We start from the raw sequence: 18,788 nt of genomic DNA, 5'->3' as shown, positions 1-18,788 counted from the left end.
CTCCTACCTGAAGATTAGCCTCCCACCTGAAGATTAGCCTCCCACCTGAAGATTAGCCCCTCACCTGAAGATTATCCTCCCACCTGAAGATTAGCCTCCCACCTGAAGATTAGCCTCCCACCTGAAGATTAGCCTCCCACCTGAAGATTAGCCCCTCACCTGAAGATTAGCCTCCCACCTGAAGATTAGCCTCCCACCTGACGATTATCCTCCCACCTGAAGATTATCCTCCTACCTTCCCAGTTTATTTCACCTGATAATTAAACACCTTAACACTACTTATGGGTTAGATTAGCGTTAGGATAGTTAATCATAATGTGAGATAATCTGGGTGTGGGGGAGGGGGTAAGGTAGGTTTGCGTTAGGGTGGTTAATCTTCAGGTTAAATAAGCTGGGATGCCTAATCTTCACGTTATGTAGGAAGGTAATGGTTATGAGTTCGTGATTCAATGGTATTGTATCCCAGCTAACGATACCAGTAAGGTTTCTTGGTGTTCTGAAACCTTTTTTTTTGTTCTGCGGTGGTGGAGGAGGTGGTTTTTGGTATCGTATTTATGTTTTGTTGTTGTTTTTGTTGATGTTAATTGATGATGGTGTTGATGCAGCTTTTACAGTACTTAACCTAACCTAACCTAACCTAACCTAACCTAACCATGTTTCTTCCTTTCCCTTACAGTAATGGCACAGGAGGAAGGATGTGGGCGCTCAGACACGGAGACGTTGGTGCGGGCGTGCGAGGACGACTTACTCCCTACACCCACGCCTACGCCCACCCCGCACGCCCATCCACACCCACACCCAGGGAACACCCGTAGCCATCTCACTCCCGGCACATATGTTGAGGTATGTGTGTTGGTCACGTCCCCGAGCTTGTCAGCCATGTTGCTTGACTTGTGACTGACTGACTGAACTGAAGTTGACTGATGTGGACTGGAACAGACTGTAGAATAGGTTGACTCACTTGACTGATCAGGAGTGAAGACTCTACTCTTGACTGATCATGAGTATAGACTGTACTCTTGACTGATCAGGAATTTAGACTGTACTCTTGACTGATCAGGAATTTAGACTGTACTCCTGACTGATCAGTAGTATGGGCTGTACTCTTGACTGATCAGGGATATAGACTGTACTCTTGACTGATTATGAGTATAGACTGTACTCTTGACTGACTTGACTGATCAGGAAAATAGACTACTCTTGACTGATCAGGAGTGTAGACTGTACTCTTGACTGATCAGGAGTTTAGACTGTACTCTTGACTGATCAGGAGTTTAGACTGTACTCTTGACTGATCAGGAGTATAGACTGTACTCTTGACTGACTTGACTGATCAGGAAAATAGACTCCTCTTGACTGATCAGGAGTATAGACTGTACTCTTGACTGATCAGAAATATAGACTGTACTCTTGACTGATCAGGAGTTTAGACTGTACCCTGACTGACTTGACTGATCAGGAGTATAGACAGGTTGTCTCAGAATGGTGATAACTAGGTAGAGAAAGTGCCCATAGTCACTACCCTCCTGCCCGCCTCCTTACCACTCACCACCATTCCCCACCTACCAACACTTTCACCATCCGTACTACCACTACCACTACTACAAGCACACCTAATTATGTCACATTGTTATATAATCACTACCACAACTAGATTATAACACTACTGCAACCATTACACACAAACACACGCAACTATGGTATACACGTGTGCACAGCCGCAAACACCCATGAACGTGTATAGGTGTGTGTGTGTGTTTGAAAGAAAGATAAAGAGATAATTTCTCCGTATGTCAACATTAACCTTTATCTCTCAATCAACTTCAGTGTTATCTCCCAATGACGATGATCTCTTCCGATAACACAATGCCGCCAGTCTCTCTCTCTCTCTCTCTCTCTCTCTCAGTCTCTCTCTCTCTCTCTCTCTCTCTCTCTCTCTCTCTCTGGTCATAAGAACATAAACACAGTGAGAAAGTGTGAGAGGGAGTGAGTGTGTGAAAGAGAGGGAGAATGTGTGAGAAAGAGAAATTATGAGTAAAACAAAAAAGAAATGGGTGGACAGAGAGAGAGAGAGAGAGAGAGAGAGTGCCGCCTGAATGTTTTATCAGTTTCGGGTTTAAGTCATTCATACGAGGTGCATGTGGGTGTTTGGTCAATCGACAAGTACTGTTTTGCTGGCGTGTGTGAGAGAGAGAGAGGAGTATTTATTTGAGTATATTTGTGACACATGAATACACACACCCATACAATGTTGAAAATGCTCCTCCTGGGGTAGGAATGAAGGGATGATAAGGGATTGAATCTTATAAAAAAAAAAATTGGATCCCATGGGTGTAGTACAGTAGATCCTCATTTGTTACGACTGTGTCCTATAAACAGTAAGTATGGGTCGCCTCAACCTCCCACAGGCTCACCCGGGCCCCGTCGGAAGCGTTGTTGCCCCCATCTATAGTTTCTGTCGTTTATATATAGTCGACCCATATTTCCTCTTTTTTTACGCTGTGTGAAAGGTAAATTAACCCTTATGCTGGTGATGATTAGTATTTATCTTTATTTAGGGGAGGGTTTAGATAGGTGTTTATGGATAGTTAAGGGAGGAAATTGGGTTGTTTTGAAGGGGGTTGTAATTTGGTTGCGTTATGGCAACATTTGTGACCATTGGCGACGTACGGACAAAAATGGACTCCGCTGTCTGGCGTAGGGTCGAGTTTGCTAGTGGCAGTTTTTCGTGTGTTAAGTGGAGTCCACGTGAGGTTGTATAGTATAGAGCTAATAACTGACAGTGCCCAGAAATAGTAATAAATCGCTTGTTTCTTATTATATCTACACTATCACAGTTGTAATTCATAGCGATAATCTTAGGGGGTTATTTAACATATATTTTTGTCTTATTTCCACTAGCTTCGTAATAGAGTTATATAATCAACAAAGTTCTCTTCTTCCCCTTTCTCCTTGCAGTTGAGTTCCTGTTACTTCCGGGATTTATTACAAAGACAGGTAATACAAGCTGTACCCATCTGGGAGTTGTAGATATGTTTAGAATTTTAATCTTAAGAGACGATCGGTTTAGGGAGCGTTGATGTTATAGAAAACGGGATATGTAGTACAAGTTAAGGGTAAACTAAAATAAACCTTTGCCCTGGGTTTACAAGGTTATTGGGAACGTTGTATTTTTTGCTCGTCTTTCACTATTCACTATAGTTAGGTAGTTTTGTACACTAGTAATTCAACGTCAGATGCGTTAGTCTTGTGTAAACTAAAGTGAATTATTACACTTGTAATTTTTTTAAAAGCATAATCTACACAGTAAAGTAAATTACACTACAAGTAAAAATATAGTACTACTCTAGAAGATTAATCTCTGAAATGTAAACGCATTACCCTCTTGTCACGTTAAGCACTACTCTACAAAAATTAATGTATATGAAGTGAGTTGTACCAGTGTTAAAGTGAAGCACTACCCGGGTAAGTGAGTGCAGTATATATACAGGACGTGGACGGCGGCTCCTCTGTTACTGCTGACTTATCTGTAAGCTGGTCGTTGGTCACCCTCTTGCCCTTGGTGTGGTGAGTCAGCGGCCTGGGTCTCACCTACTCGCTCCCAAGGTTCTTACGTTCAGTTTCCCCATTTGAACGTATCTTTAACTGCCTCATTGATGCCATTACACTCAGCTCCCGACTGTATCGTTAACTATACCACGGGACTCAACCAGATGCGTCAGTTTTAAAGGCATCGTTTTATAGGAGGAAAAATTAACATAGGAATCTGAGAATTCGGACGTCGGCTCTCCCCCATCCTCGACATAAAAGCTGTCTCGTAGGGGAGGGGAGGTAGGCTACGAGGCATTAAGTTCACGGACGTTTTAGCTTGATTAAGTTAGATTAGGATTAGGGTTTAGGTTAGTTAAGTCTAAGGTTAATTTGACTTAGGCGTAAGATAAATTTAGTATTGTTTAAGGGTTTTTTTTAGTGTAGGGCATTAGTGTTTGGTTAAGGTTACGGGGTGCAGGTAGCGTAATCTGATGATACGTTTTGTCAAGATTGGAAGTTGGATAAAAAAAATGTTTGATTAAGTTATATGTGTTACGGTGAGGTTTTTATTTAATTTCTCGGGGGGTAATTTCCAGTGATGATTAGTTAAGGTTATGTTATGTTAGAATTGACCTTTATCCAACGATAATTTGGAAGATATAAAAAAAACCCACGAAACAGATGAGGTGCTTTAGTTATGAAGTCATGTAATTAAACCTTTTTCGTGAAGCCAGATTTTCCAACGTGTATTTTGTGTATTGTTGTGAACTTTTAATTAAGGTTTGTTTTTAAACTTTTTATCCTACCTCTGCCTTACATAAGAACTTCTCGGAAACCATTCCGTGGTGTACGAACTTTTTTTTTGTTTTACAGCTGAATGACTTGAGGTGGTTTAGAATTATTCATAACGTGGCACTGCCGGCTTCCACAGAGGTGCATTGTGTTGATCAGAAGTTCTTTACAGTTGCTTGTGTGGTAAGATCTTCATTAAGCTTTGCCTAGCCTGGTCTAGCCAAGCTTAGCATTGTTTATGGGAGTGATTTTGTTTGGCTGGTTATTGTTTGTTTCCATTTGTCTAGTGGGAAGTTGTTTGCTTGTATTTCACCTCCAAAAATGTCTCGGATTTTTAATTGTTGATATCGTGTATTTTATTAGTCTAGAATACAAACTTGAAAGACCTTAGTTGTTAAAGCGCAGTAATAATATCAACACGAACAATAAACTATAAAACACAGCCTAGCTTCTGAGGGCAGTAGGCTGGACTGGGGAGGTGCTCAGGCAGTCTTCCAGTGAAACTTACCTTCCACTGATGAAGACAGATTGGCCGATCAGGGGCAGGTGAATGTAACAGTTGGATTCGGGTACCGGTTTATGAGTGTGCAGTGATTCGGGCTTGTGAATCTCTCTAACGGTACTACTGTGTGATTCAAGCTCGTGGTTCGGGTTTGTGAATATATACGTGGTAGTTATTGCAAGGATTCAGATACTGCATTGATAATATAGGAACACTTTGACGTAAACTCGAGCAAATACAAACACTCCTACGCTGATATAGGTACACACGCACACACACACAAGTAAACCGGACAAGCAAACACGGAAGACACCACTTATGATTACGTAAGAAACGGAGATATATAGATCACATAACTTTTAAAGACATTAGAAAAGATACAGATTAAAGATAAAGACAAACAGGTATCAGCCAAAGACAGACACAAACAGGTGATGTAAACCGGTGAGGTAAATATCAGTGTTTGTTTTTTATTTATTATCACTCTTTTTGTTCTTTTGTTTAGCCCCTCTTGCATCCCGTGTTGGGGGTACATAGCGACTAGCGTGTGGGTGTGTTAATTTAATCACAAGTTAGTAACATCGACTGGACTTTCACAAAACTTGCTGTGTATGGGTGGATGGGGTGATTGTGGCCTGTATAGTCCACCTACGATGATCTGGGAGTGGAATTTAGATAATTTAATGTCTAGTTAACCACGGCCAAACGATGTTGTGACACGACTGCTGCTCAGTATTGTTTCTCGTGCCATTTTAATAGTTTGTTTTTCTTTTGTTTTATACTTTTACTTTGTAAGGACTTCATTACTCTTTTATAAACTGTATTTATTAATGTAAAAGAGTACCATTAGCTACAAGTGTGTATAGAGTTGTGAAAGTCAAGACCCTCCCTCCTGTTGATCGTCTCCGGCTCCACAATACTCCGCTGTAAATAGACCTCATTACGCCAGCTGTTTAAACGTGGGTGTATACTGTATGTATGTAACGAATTAAAGTGTTCGACCACTCCCTTGGGCTATATAATAAGGGGTGCGTGTGGTAGGGGGGCTGCTCTTACAAGGTTGCCTGCTGCGTTTGGCTATGTGTATGGATGTGTGTTTATATGTTGTTTCTATGCTTGCCTTTATTAGACGTCTAGATGTTTGCATGTGTGTATGTATGCATCTGTGTCTTTCTGTCTGCTTGTTTGTCGGTTTGCCCGTCTCAAACATCCGTCAGCGCCAAGACCACTTTTCGTCCCGTCGACACAGGTTCACTGCCCTCCCCCCTCTCCCCTAACTACGTTCCTCTTTCGGCGTTTTGTCAAAGGAGAATCGATTGTGTGTACTAGTGTGGTAGGGGTGAATTTCTCGGGCGAGGCGGCAGTGTTGGTGTGGGCTCCTTATAGCAAGTTGTCTGTAATCAACTTGGCGTCATAGGGTCCCACCAGCTCCGACGGCCTGGGTGGTGGGGGAAGGGGGGTTAGAAAGAGAGGTAGGTGGGGTAGGATGGGCAAGGACGAGGTAGGAGAGTGTGAGGGGAGGGGTGTAGATGGAGATGGGTATGAGAAAAAATGGAAGGGGGGGAGGAGGGGAGAGGGTTTAGTGGGGGAAGGAAAGGATTTACAGGGAAGGGAAAGAGATTGAGGAAGTGACAGGCAAGAGAAAGTAAGTTAAAGGGAGAAGGGAAAGGTGGGAGAGGAGAAAGCAATACGACAGGGAGAGGAAGAGGAACGAAAGGGAGAAAGAAAAAGGGAAAGAAAGGAGAGAAGAGAAAAAAATAAAGAGGAAAAAGAGGTGGACAGGGAGGAGAGAAGGGGAAGCAAGGTAAAGGTGTTGGGAGGGGCAACGGGGAAGCATTGAATGAGCTGTACCGTTCTTTATTCTCACCTTCATCACTGTGGTGGCTGGTGGTGTATTCATTACCAAGGCGGTAGATGAAAATATCTTTCAATGCCAAACATAAATCTGGATATTAAAACAGGGCATTAAATTTTAAGAAATATCATAGTCAATCAATTTACCTCAGGTTATGTTTGAGCTAAACACGGAGTGTAAATAAAACTTATTAGTATCTGGATTTTTTTGTCTTTTAAATCGTTATTCATGTGTTTTTTCTGGGACAATGTTTGGGGTTGACTGTTATTAATGTAGGACAACAAGAGTTACTGATCATTATACCCAAAGGAATCGCCTATTACTGTGCAAGCTTCAGTCTCATGAAGGATCCATTGATCATTACTGTGGCAGGCCCTCTCAATGAGAACATCCCCTGCAGCAGCCAGAGTTATTTTGTTTTCTTCTGTATATTTTCATATCTCCCATTTTCATAATAGATGACACAAGTGTCAGGTGGTTTAGCAGCCATCTTTGATTTCAAAATCAGTTTTTAATTTCTTTGAGCTCACCAAAAATTTGTTCCTAACAACACACACAGGAAATAAATGTATTAAAGTAGTTTGTAGAGTTGGTACAGTGGAATAAATAACTAAACAAACTACATACTGGGAGATAAACAAACTAAAGTGCTGGGAGACATTTCTTATTATGGAAGATTAAATTTTCTTGGTTCAGATTTAAAGGTCCTGATCTGAACTGATTCTTAGACAGGACAAGGTGTGAGGGTATTGAGGTAAAAAAAAAAAGATACACCTTTACCTGTTCCTCAGAGATGGTTTATGGATTAAGATAACAAAACAAGACAATTCCAAAAGTGTGCACATACTGTACAGTAATCTGCTGCCGTCAGTGTTGACGTCAACACTTATATCCAATATTTACTTCATTTCCCATACCTGCACTGCATCATAACAATATTAGTATATTATTTTCAACAATTATAATGTACCTGTATAGGAATTTCTACAGCTTGCACTGTTATATCCACAAGCACTGACAGCCATTATTAGATACTTTCACAGTAATCTTCAGGTCTGTTGCTGAAATTTCTAGAATTACTTTGCCTTATTAAGCACCTAAGCAGTAATCACTTATGCTTATCGAAAACTCTACCAGCACTTTCGCTTATCGACCATTTAATCAATTACCATCAACACTTGAAATCCCATTTCCAACACTTTTATCATGTGTACTTGAAGAATTTCAGTTATCTAAAGTACTAGGATATTTTTTTACATCTTTGAGCGAGCAAAAGTTGTGAGGACACAAGAAAAGTATTTGCCAAGACAGTACAGTACAGTACTGTACTACATGCACATTGGTGTGTAATTCGATTTTCTTATTATTCGACATAATGGAAAGATACATACATGTATATTTTTATATACTGTACAGTATACTGCATTTTGATATTACAACTTCATATCATGACATATTTATACTGTATAATTCTTATATTTCTTAGTTACTCTATTAGTGGAAAATTATTTGCCGTACTTCATTGGTGACTTTTTAGATTCACATAGTACAGTACAGTACAGTACTGTACTGAGACATTAATTTCTTATTTAAGTGGCGAAAAAAAATTATATTCTCCTGTGATACTGTTCAGGTTTATTATTAATGAAAGAGTAACATAGCACAGGCTGGTGAAAAGTGCACTTGTGGCATCTATAGCAGTTATGTACAGTATTTTAGTTTTAATCAAATTTACTGTTTTGTTTGCTTCTCTTAAACAAGTTTTGCATCCTTCCAGGAGGTGTCGTGTGATGTTAGTGTGGCTGCAGGTGAGGCGGATCGTCAGGAGTTCTCCTTCACCCTCTATGACTTTGATGGTCATGGCAAAGTCACTAAAGATGTAAGTATGCTGTACACTGTATTTCTGACTAAAAATTTTTCTGTTAGAGCAGGCATGGGCATTGGACAACCTTTCCTCAGTCATGGGCCACATTGCTATTTTGGTATTATTCTGCAGACCAACCCAGCAAAATTTATATCCTACCTAACCCAAAACAGGGCGGATCCAGGAATCTCAAGGAAGGGTCCAAAAAGTTGTGGGTGAGGGAACATGGCAATCACAGCGAGCCCACCCAGCTGGGCATGTTTGGGGTTGGCACTGTAAGCTGCCCTCCCCCCCCCCCGAATTTTGTTTTAAATCTGAACAATATCATGGACATTTTGAAGCCATGTGCACTTAATATTAAGAGATATTCTGAGGTCAATAATAATTCCATTTTACTGTACAAAAATGCCGAGTACAATACTGTATTGGAATTTTCTGATTGTCTGATTTTATGCGGCCCATGGACCGCAGGTTGCCCATGCCTGTGTTAGAGGATAGATATTTATTAATTCCACTTCGCGACCAATGATAACACAGCTAGAATTGAATACCCTAATATAAAATATATCTTCTAGTTTATGATTTTAATGATTAATTTTTTATATTTACAGGATATTGCTGGGTTGGTGCGGACTATATATGAGGCTGTGGGGTCTTCACTGTCCCTCCCTCCAAGTGGGTCTCGAACGATCCGTGTTAAGTTAACAGTTGCCCCCGAGAATTGTCGAGGGCGCCAACAAGACTTCCACCACCAGGAGACATGTGAGGGTAAGAAGGGTGATGAGGAAGGTGATCCCTGTGAACATCCATCAGGACGCAGTCACCGAAGACGAAAAGCACGAAGGCGATCTACGTCCCTCCAGAGACATGAACTACTTCAGATAATACAGGCAAACATGGAAAAGAATAACCTCTTTTACACACCACTTCATCGTCGACATGACCATCACCACCATGATCATCACCACGACCACCATCACAACCGCAGACGTCGTCGTCATGGATGTGGATGTGACCACAGTGGCTCACCCCCAGATCCAGCAGAGGTCAAAGCAAGACTACTAGAACCAGAATGTCCATGTCGACATACTCACTACCATAGTCACACCCATGGCCCAACCAACACTGCCAGATCCATGGGATGTAGACGTCACAACCGGTCTCATTCCCACGACCTCTCACACGACTCGCCCCATGTGTTTCGTTACCACCTGCTAGATAAAACTTTTCAACCACTGCCTCCTTCGAACACTCCTGACCAGCCACCCTCTCCACCAATGGCTCACAATCCCCACAGTCATCACCAGCAACAGTACCAGCACCAGACCAGACACTATCACCATCACCATCGTTCAAGGTCTTTTGATGCAGGAGACACTCAAGGTTCTTCACCAAGAGGTAGGAGTGGAAGACTGCCAAGAAGTCAACAACAAAGTCAGACTCCACCACAGAAACAGTCAAAAGAACAGCAACAAAGTTCTACTCAATCAAAACAGGAACATCAGGGTGGCAATGAGGTGTCCCCTCACCACACTAAACATCGCCATCGAGAAGCCGATCATGCACGTGCAATGGCCCAGGTGGTAGCTTGGTTAGAGAGAGGCTCATTATTGGATTCCCAGAAGTCTCCAACAACTCCTGAAAGTGGTAATGGTGGCATTGGTGGTGTTGGAGGTAGCAGTGGTAGTGGTGCATGTAGAGAACAAACACATCATGTTCATCAACACATCCACCACCATTATCATCATTACGCTGAGAAGCAGCCGCCACCTCTGCTTATTTGAGAATGTCCTCACTGCACCCCGTCACACATTACACTGAGTCTTACTGTTAAATACTAACCAGGTTTGGGAGTTAATTTTTTTTAACTCTTAAAGAAGTAAGCACGAAACAGAGAAACCATCTTCTTGTTAAATAATCCATCCAGTAATGTTTGTGGGTGCAGAATTATAATATTGATCATTTTTAACATTCTTGTGGTCATCAGTTGTAAAACAGCGGTCATAATGTTCCTGAACATAAAATGAATTATTCTAAATGGAAACAAAATTTATTTGGAAAGTATTTAAAAAAATAGTACATTGATGTACAATTGGTGATCCTGTCAAATTGTGATTAGTCCTAGAGACTATGAGATTTGTTTACAGTCTCCTAAGTACAACTTTACACCAACATCTTGCAATATTAATACTTCTTGCTGTATGCTGGTTCAATGTTTAATGTGTACAGATTGCTGATGTTTGTGAAAATGTGGTCTCCATACAAATGAGGAAAGAAAATGGCTTTTCAAGTGTCATGAGATCTTACCAATGCCCTTTTATGTAACTCATAAGTTTGCAAACAGGACTGATAAGTATGTGCATCTAATTCCATAGAGGACTGTTTAAAGCAGGTGCTCTGCTGGTGCCCATGCTTTGGCCAGTTCAACAAATGCTTGCAGTACTGTTGTTTAAATTCCATTCCAACTTAAAATTTGAGTGATTGACTATTTTGATACAATCGTAAATTTTACATCACTGTTCTGAAGAAAAATTATATTTAATGCAGTATACTAAATGCCAAAATAAAATAGCATCTGATGAAGCATTTTTGTGCTAATATTGAGCTCTGATTATCGGTATATAGCTACAGTCCCAAGAAGAGTTTTCAAGCCTGTTCTACTTCCAGGCTTTGTGTCTCAGTGTTTTTTAAAAATAATAATTCTTAAGTTTCTAACATTTGTGGTTTCAACTGCAGATGTTTCTGTTCCCATTCCAATGTTATCCTCACATATGGTGCACATTGTAGCCTTAATCCTCGATGCCATCATATTAAATGTATCCTAATGCTACAACTCATAAAAAATTATCAAATACGTAGAATATTGGTGGCTGATAAATGTAAAATATTCCCAAACAGCAGATAAACATATGTTTAAGCAATAAATAGAGATAATGCTAATAAGCAATGGACTCGGGTTCTCATGCTTAAAGGAAACCAAATATCACATACAGTATGTGTAAGAAACTAACACGATTGTGACAGAGAGGACTCAGGTTAGAGCACATTACAGCATGTGTGAGTAAATCTTGACTGAATTGCATACCTCAATAATGGTTCACATTGTACCTGTTGATCACAGAGAATTAATCCTGAAACTAATTTTATGCATTCCTTCAGTGAGTTCAAATTTACACTAAATTAATACAAGTTTTATCGACAAATTATTTTTAAGGTTGATGTTCACAGTTCACAAAATTTAATGTTCTCTCAATGATTACCTCAATGATGTTTTCATAATAAAAAAAAACCTGTCTCAAGATTATGAATAAAATCTAGATGTAACACTATTGTACAGCATTTTTCAGCCCAAATGGATAATTTTTCAGTTGGTGATGATAACATTTTGCAATCAGAATTGACAGTTGTAAAACATGAACGAACAAATATAGCAACAAATGACAGGAGACATACTTTGAGTTTGAGCGTACACTGACACTCAACACAGTGAATGCTTGAACTCAAAATATGTCTCCGATGTCATTTGATGCCTTATTTGTCAGTTCATGTTTTATATCTGTCAATTCAGATTGCAGTATGTCATTTACTGGCCTTCATTTGTCACCATCGACCAAAAAACTGTTCATTCGAGCCAATAAATGATGGTCATACCTGTAAAAGTTTCTAAAGGTAAAGAATTTTAACATTACAGTTTACTAGAAGATGTATTTTTTTGCTGTTGATTTTTTTCTGTAATGATCAGTGTAAAAAATCAGTTAAAATTAATTTCCTAATCTAAAAGAAAGGGTACTTTTTGCCATAAAATTTGCCTTGCCATTTTGTTCAAAATCTTAATATACTGTCAGTACTGTACTCCTTATTTTGAATGCTACTCAAATGCTGTGTTGCTTTTGATAATATTTTTGTGTTTCAATTTTCAAGTGTTGTAACGATTCAAATGCATTTAAAATCTAGTCTTGTTTCCCCAATTCGGCAGTAATATTGTAGCAAAATTATAAATAGGAGTAATGCACATACAGAACTTACTGTGTATTTGTTAGTATCTCCCATGAAAGTCAATCACTGAAGTAGCACCTGATACTAATTATACCAAAATAAGACATTCCTACACAACTAAGCCCTAAGTATAAGTTTTCATTGCTGATGTACTGGAATAATACCACACTGATACCAGTATTCTTAAGATTATTATTGAGGATGCATTTGAGCACTCGAGACTGATGACTCGTTGCATACTTATCTCTAACAATTCACTCCTGAGCATATCACAAGATTTGTTAGCTTTGAAATCATGTAAAATATTCATTGTCCCAGCTATACTGTTCATAGGCTTTGTATACCAGTTTCAGAGCTAAGTATCTATGTAAGTAAAATGTATAGCATCTGACCTTGTACTGTGTACAAATGACAAGCTCTTATTCATGAGGAGAGGTTATTGTTCTCCTAAGACAAGTAAATACATTAGCTTATTTTTTTTAAGTTCAGGACAAGTTTGGGAAGAGAAAGTAGATATTTCTGGCCAAATTGTTATAGTAGCTGTTAGTGAGAATAACTTTACTCTCCATTTGTCCAAGAAAAATTACTGGAGACTGATATGGGAAGGTCATAAAGAGTTTTGTGTTCCCATTATTGGACTGTGTGAACTTTAAGTTCATCATCTGGCAATTTTATTATGATCTAGTCTTGTTCTTAAGTAATTTATCTGTTGAAAAACTAAAAACTGTCCTCTGCATTTTTACTAAATGGCACATGTATGTTGTGACATCTTGAAGTTCCTTTTTAAATTAATGTCTAGAAAAGATTATATCGGGTGGAGTTTTCGCATTTTACCCAACAAAAAAATTAAATAAAAAATTGCGGTCATGTATATTTGGAAGGGGCCAACTTAAACAAAGCAAACTTTCTGACCACAACTTAAACATGAAGCATTTATTATTTGCAACATGTTAACTGAGGATACAAGATTAAAAAGTTATGTACAGTCTTGCTAATAACTTTCAAGGTCATTAGCAAGATTAAGTGACTGATCTACAAATACTGTATTACTCATTTGGACAAATGGTTATATGGCAGCAAAGGAAGCACAGGGCCAGAGACAACTTCACTCCTGATGTCAGGAGTAAAGTTGTCTCTTTGGCCCTGTGCTTCCTTTGCTGCCATATAACCAGGCCCGTCCTTTAGGGGGGGGGGGGGCAAACGGGCTACCGCCCGGGGCCCCGCAGGGCCCAACACTAGACCCAGTGACCTCAGACACATTACCTGTTGACTGGTTAATCTGACCTGACGGCTTACGCCACCATCGCAACCGTGACCTTACCATTCATAGCGACAGTCCCATGGGGGTTGGTGGGGGTGGGTTCCTCTGACTCCATATACAGTATATATATATTTTCTGGGATCCCGCACCCGCCTAGGGACGGCCCTGCATATAACTGACTGATCTACATCAATTATAAACTTTAGGATGCCACACCCAATTTGGCGAGTGGTCAGAATGCCAAGTTTTTTTTTACATGTATTAATGCAGAATTTTTCAACTTTTTTTTTACTTGGACTAAGATAAGATAATAAAAATTTTATGATGATTACATCTAACTGCCAGTTAGATCACACTAGTAAACCTCAGGTGTTGAGAAGCTTCCTAGCAGTAACTCTGGCCATCAAGGTTTTTGAAAGGACAATTTATGACTCATCTGAACTACCTCATTAGGTTCACCATAACCAGACATTTGTATTTTTTGTATAGGTAGTTAAAATGTAAAAAGTGTAATAATAGTGTATATATCCATGTTATATGTTATTGTTGTCTTCTTGATTTGTATTTGTTCTAAAATACATTCAAGGATTTCATTAACCATTTTTTATTATTACCGTATTTGTCTCGGCAGTGCATTTATGACAAATCCAAGGTTATGAGAATACTTTGAGTAAATGGTGCTTCATCTTACAATTATAATATAAAAATCATTCCATGTATTTTTACATAGTACATACCTAATTCAGGATGAAATATTTTTTGTTATAAAATTAGAGATTTGAAATTTTTGTAATTAATGAACACTACAGGAGACAATCAGTCGAAGCCGAGCTGATCTGTGCAGTCATATTTATTCAGAATGTGTTATGATACATTTTGGTTTAATAACCAGCTATAAAAGGCACAAATAAATGTGTTTCACAGCTTTAGCATTTCATTTGTATACCTTCTCTTAGAGTACCTGAGTAATGTATATGATAATTCAAGAAAACTTTTTATAATCTTGCACTAGACAGCAAACTTATCATGCAATATAGGAAGTTCCTTTACTGGATGATGAGCAACTTTAAAGCATTTCATTTTGAATAACCTGGCAAAATTACATGGACAAGGGAAATATTAAAAAAATTTCAAAGATTATCATAGAAAACGGGAAATTTGTATCACAGAAAATGTGAAATATTTCTACTTTCTGGGAAAGTTGGTTATCTACTTATCATAGAAAACGGGAAATTTGTATCATAGAAAATGGGAAATATCTACTTTCCGGGAAAGTTGGTTATCTACTTTCCCGAAAAGTAGATAATCTACTTTTCAGGAAAGTAGATAGCGACTTTTCGGGGAAGTAGATTATCGACTTTTGGGGAAATATTACCTAATTTTCCGAAGTAGATTATCATAGAAAACGGGAAATTTGTATCATAGAAAATGGGAAATATCTACTTTCCGGGAAAGTTGGTTATCTACTTTCCCGAAAAGTAGATTATCTACTTTTCAGGAAAGTAGATAAGCGACTTTCGGGGAAGTAGATTATCGACTTTGGGAAATATTACCAATTTTCCAAAGTAGATTATCATAGAAAACGGGAAATTTGTATCATAGAAAATGGGAAATATCTACTTTCCGGGAAAGTTGGTTATCTACTTTCCGAAAAGTAGATAATCTACTTTTCAGGAAAGTAGATAAGCGACTTTTCGTGGAAGTAGATTATCGACTTTGGGGAAATATTACCTAATTTTCCAAAGTAGATTATCATAGAAAACGGGAAATTTGTATCATAGAAAATGGGAAATATCTACTTTCCGGGAAAGTTGGTTATCTACTTTTCCGAAAAGTAGATTATCTACTTTTCAGGAAAGTAGATTATCGATTTTTGGGAAGTAGATTATCGACTTTTTGGGAAATATTACCTAATTTTCCGAAGTAGATTATCATAGAAAACGGGAAATTTGTATCACAGAAAATGTGAAATATTTCTACTTTCTGGGAAAGTTGGTTATCTACTTATCATAGAAAACGGGAAATTTGTATCATAGAAAATGGGAAATATCTACTTTCCGGGAAAGTTGGTTATCTACTTTCCCGAAAAGTAGATAATCTACTTTTCAGGAAAGTAGATAAGCGACTTTTCGGGGAAGTAGATTATCGACTTTTGGGGAAATATTACCTAATTTTCCGAAGTAGATTATCATAGAAAACGGGAAATTTGTATCACAGAAAATGTGAAATATTTCTACTTTCTGGGAAAGTTGGTTATCTACTTATCATAGAAAACGGGAAATTTGTATCATAGAAAATGGGAAATATCTACTTTCCGGGAAAGTTGGTTATCTACTTTCCCGAAAAGTAGATTATCTACTTTCCCGAAAAGTAGATTATCGACTTTTCGTGGAAGCAGATTATCGACTTTGGGGAAATATTAACATATTTTCCAAAGTAGATTATCATAAACAGGAAATTTGTATCATAGAAAATGGAATATCTACTTTCCGGGAAAGTTGGTTATCTACTTTCCGAAAAGTAGATAATCTACTTTTCAGGAAATGAATAACTTTTCAGGAGATGAATTATCGACTGGGAAATATTACCTAATTTTCCAGTAGATTATCTGAAAACGGGAAATTTGTATCACAGAAAATGTGAAATATTTCTACTGGAAAGTTGGTTATCTACTTATCATAGAAAACGGAAATTTGTATCATAGAAAATGGGAAATATCTACTTTCCGGGAAGTTGGTTATCTACTTTTCGAAAAGTAGATTATCTACTTTTTGGGAAAGTAGATTATCGACTTTTGGGAAATACCTAATTTTCAGTAAATTATCATAGAAAACAGGAAATTTGTATCATAGAAATGAGGAAATATCTACTTTCCGGAAAGTTGATTTATCTACTTTCCAGAGTATCTACTTTCAGGAAAGTAGATAATCAGTTTCAGGGAATTAGATTATCGTTCTGGGAAATATTACCTAATTTTCGAAGTAGATTATCATAGAAACGGAAATTTGTATCATAGAAATGGAAATATCTACTTTCCGGGAAAGTTGGTTATCTACTTTCGAAAAGTAGATAATCTACTTTTCAGGAAAATGAGATAACGACTCTGGGAAGTAGATTATCGACTTTTGAAATATTACCTAATTTCAAAGTAGATTATCATAGAAACGGGAAATTTGTATCATAGAAAATGGGAAATATCTACTTTCCGGAAAGTTGGTTATCTACTTTCGAAAAGTAGATAATCTACTTTCGGAAAGTGAATAACTTTTCGAGAGTAGATTATCGACTTTTGGAGAATATTACCTAATTTTCCGAAGTAGATTATCATAGAAAACGGAAATTTATCACAGAAAATGTGAAATATTTCTACTTTCTGGGAAAGTTGGTTATCTACTTATCATAGAAACGGAAATTTGTATCATAGAAAATGGAAATATCTACTTTCCGGAAAGTTGGTTATCTACTTTTCGAAAAGTAGATAATCTACTTTCGGGAAAGTGAATAGCTTTTCGAGGAAGTAGATTATCGACTTTTGGGAAATATACCTAATTTTCCCAGTAGATTATCATAGAAACGGAAATTTGTATCATAAAATGGGAAATATCTACTTTCCGAAAGTTGGTTATCTACTTTCCGAAAGTAGATAATCTACTCAGGAAAGTAGATAAGCACTTTTCGAGGAAGTAGATTATCGACTTTTGGAAATATTACTAATTTTCCAGTAGATTATCATAAAACGGGAAATTTGTATCGAAAGTAAAATATCTACTTTCGGGAAAGTTGGTTATCTACTTTCCGAAAAGTAAGAATTATCTACTGGAAGTAGATAATCGACTTTCGGGAAGTAGATTATCGACTTGGGAAATATTACCTAATTTTCAGTAGATTATCATAGAAACGGAAATTTGTATCATAGAAAATGGAATATCTACTTTCCGGGAAAGTTGGTTATCTACTTTTCCGAAAAGTAGATAATCTACTTCGAAATAGATATCTTTTCGGGAAGTAGATTATCGACTTTAAATGAAAGTATATTATCGATTAATATAGAAAACGGGAAATTTGTATCACAGAAAATGTGAAATATTTCTACTTTCTGGGAAGTTGGTTATCTACTTATCATATCATTTTCTGTATCATTGATATCTTTGAAATATTTCAAAGTCAGAATCAAGTAGATAATCTAATTTTCAGGAAAGTAGATAACCACTTTCCGGAAAGTAGATATTTCCATTTCGGGAAAATGAAGTAACCAACTTTCCGGAAAGTAGATGTTCCCATTTCTGTGATACAAATTTCCCGTTTTCTATGATAATCTACTAATTAAAAAGTAGGTAATATTTTGCAAAAGTCGATAATCTACCTCCCCGAAAGTCGATAATCTACTTTTCCGAAAATCGAATAATCTACTTTTCGGAAAATGAATATCAACTTTCAGCGGAAAGTAGATATTTCCATTTTTCTGTGATACCATTTCCCGTTTCTATGATAATCTACCAATTAAAATTAGGTAATATTTTGCCAAAAAGTCGATAATCTACCTCCCGAAAAGTCGATAATCTACTTTTTCGAAAAATAGATAATCTAGCACTTTCGGGAAAGTGAATAACTCCAACTTTCGCGGAAAGTGAATATTTCCCATTTCTGTGATACAAATTTCCCGTTTTCTATGATAATCTACAATTAAAAGTAGGTAATATTTTGCAAAAAGTCGATAATCTACCTCCCGAAAAGTCGATAATCTCTTTTTTCCGAAAAGTAGATAATCTACTTTCGGAAAGTAGATAACCAACTTTTCGGAAAGTAGATATTTCCCATTTTCTGTGATAAATTTCCGTTTTTCTATGATAAGTAGATATTAACTTTCCCAGAAATGATATTTCCCATTTTTTGTGATACAAATTTGCGTTTTCTATGATAATCTACTTCCAATAAATTAGGTAATATTTCCGAAAAGTCGATAATCCTACTTCCCCAAAGTCGATAA

At 37.6% G+C, this 18,788-nt stretch overlaps 1 protein-coding gene across 2 annotated transcripts in view; it reads left to right on the top strand.

Annotated features, from left to right (window-relative positions):
• LOC121875115 (protein naked cuticle homolog 1-like) overlaps window positions 1–14,726 on the top strand; it is a 54,153-nt gene extending 39,427 nt beyond the window's left edge. Inside the window, exons 2-5 of one of the 2 annotated variants that reach the window (XM_042379481.1) lie at window positions 677–843; window positions 2,959–2,997; window positions 8,458–8,559; window positions 9,156–14,726. In XM_042379481.1, the coding sequence (XP_042235415.1) occupies window positions 677–843; window positions 2,959–2,997; window positions 8,458–8,559; window positions 9,156–10,328 (1,481 nt within the window). In that variant the 3' untranslated portion in view covers window positions 10,329–14,726. The remainder of the gene's footprint in view (window positions 1–676; window positions 844–2,958; window positions 2,998–8,457; window positions 8,560–9,155) is intronic. The other variant, XM_042379482.1, reaches the window with a different exon arrangement.
• Window positions 14,727–18,788: the final 4,062 nt, after the last annotated feature.

Source organism: Homarus americanus, unplaced genomic scaffold (assembly GCF_018991925.1).
Source record: "Homarus americanus isolate GMGI-L3 unplaced genomic scaffold, GMGI_Hamer_2.0 scaffold36970, whole genome shotgun sequence".
NCBI classification, from domain to species: domain Eukaryota; kingdom Metazoa; phylum Arthropoda; class Malacostraca; order Decapoda; family Nephropidae; genus Homarus; species Homarus americanus.
The sequence above is the reverse complement of the archived record's forward strand: the minus strand, read 5'-3'. Positions and strand labels throughout refer to the sequence as shown.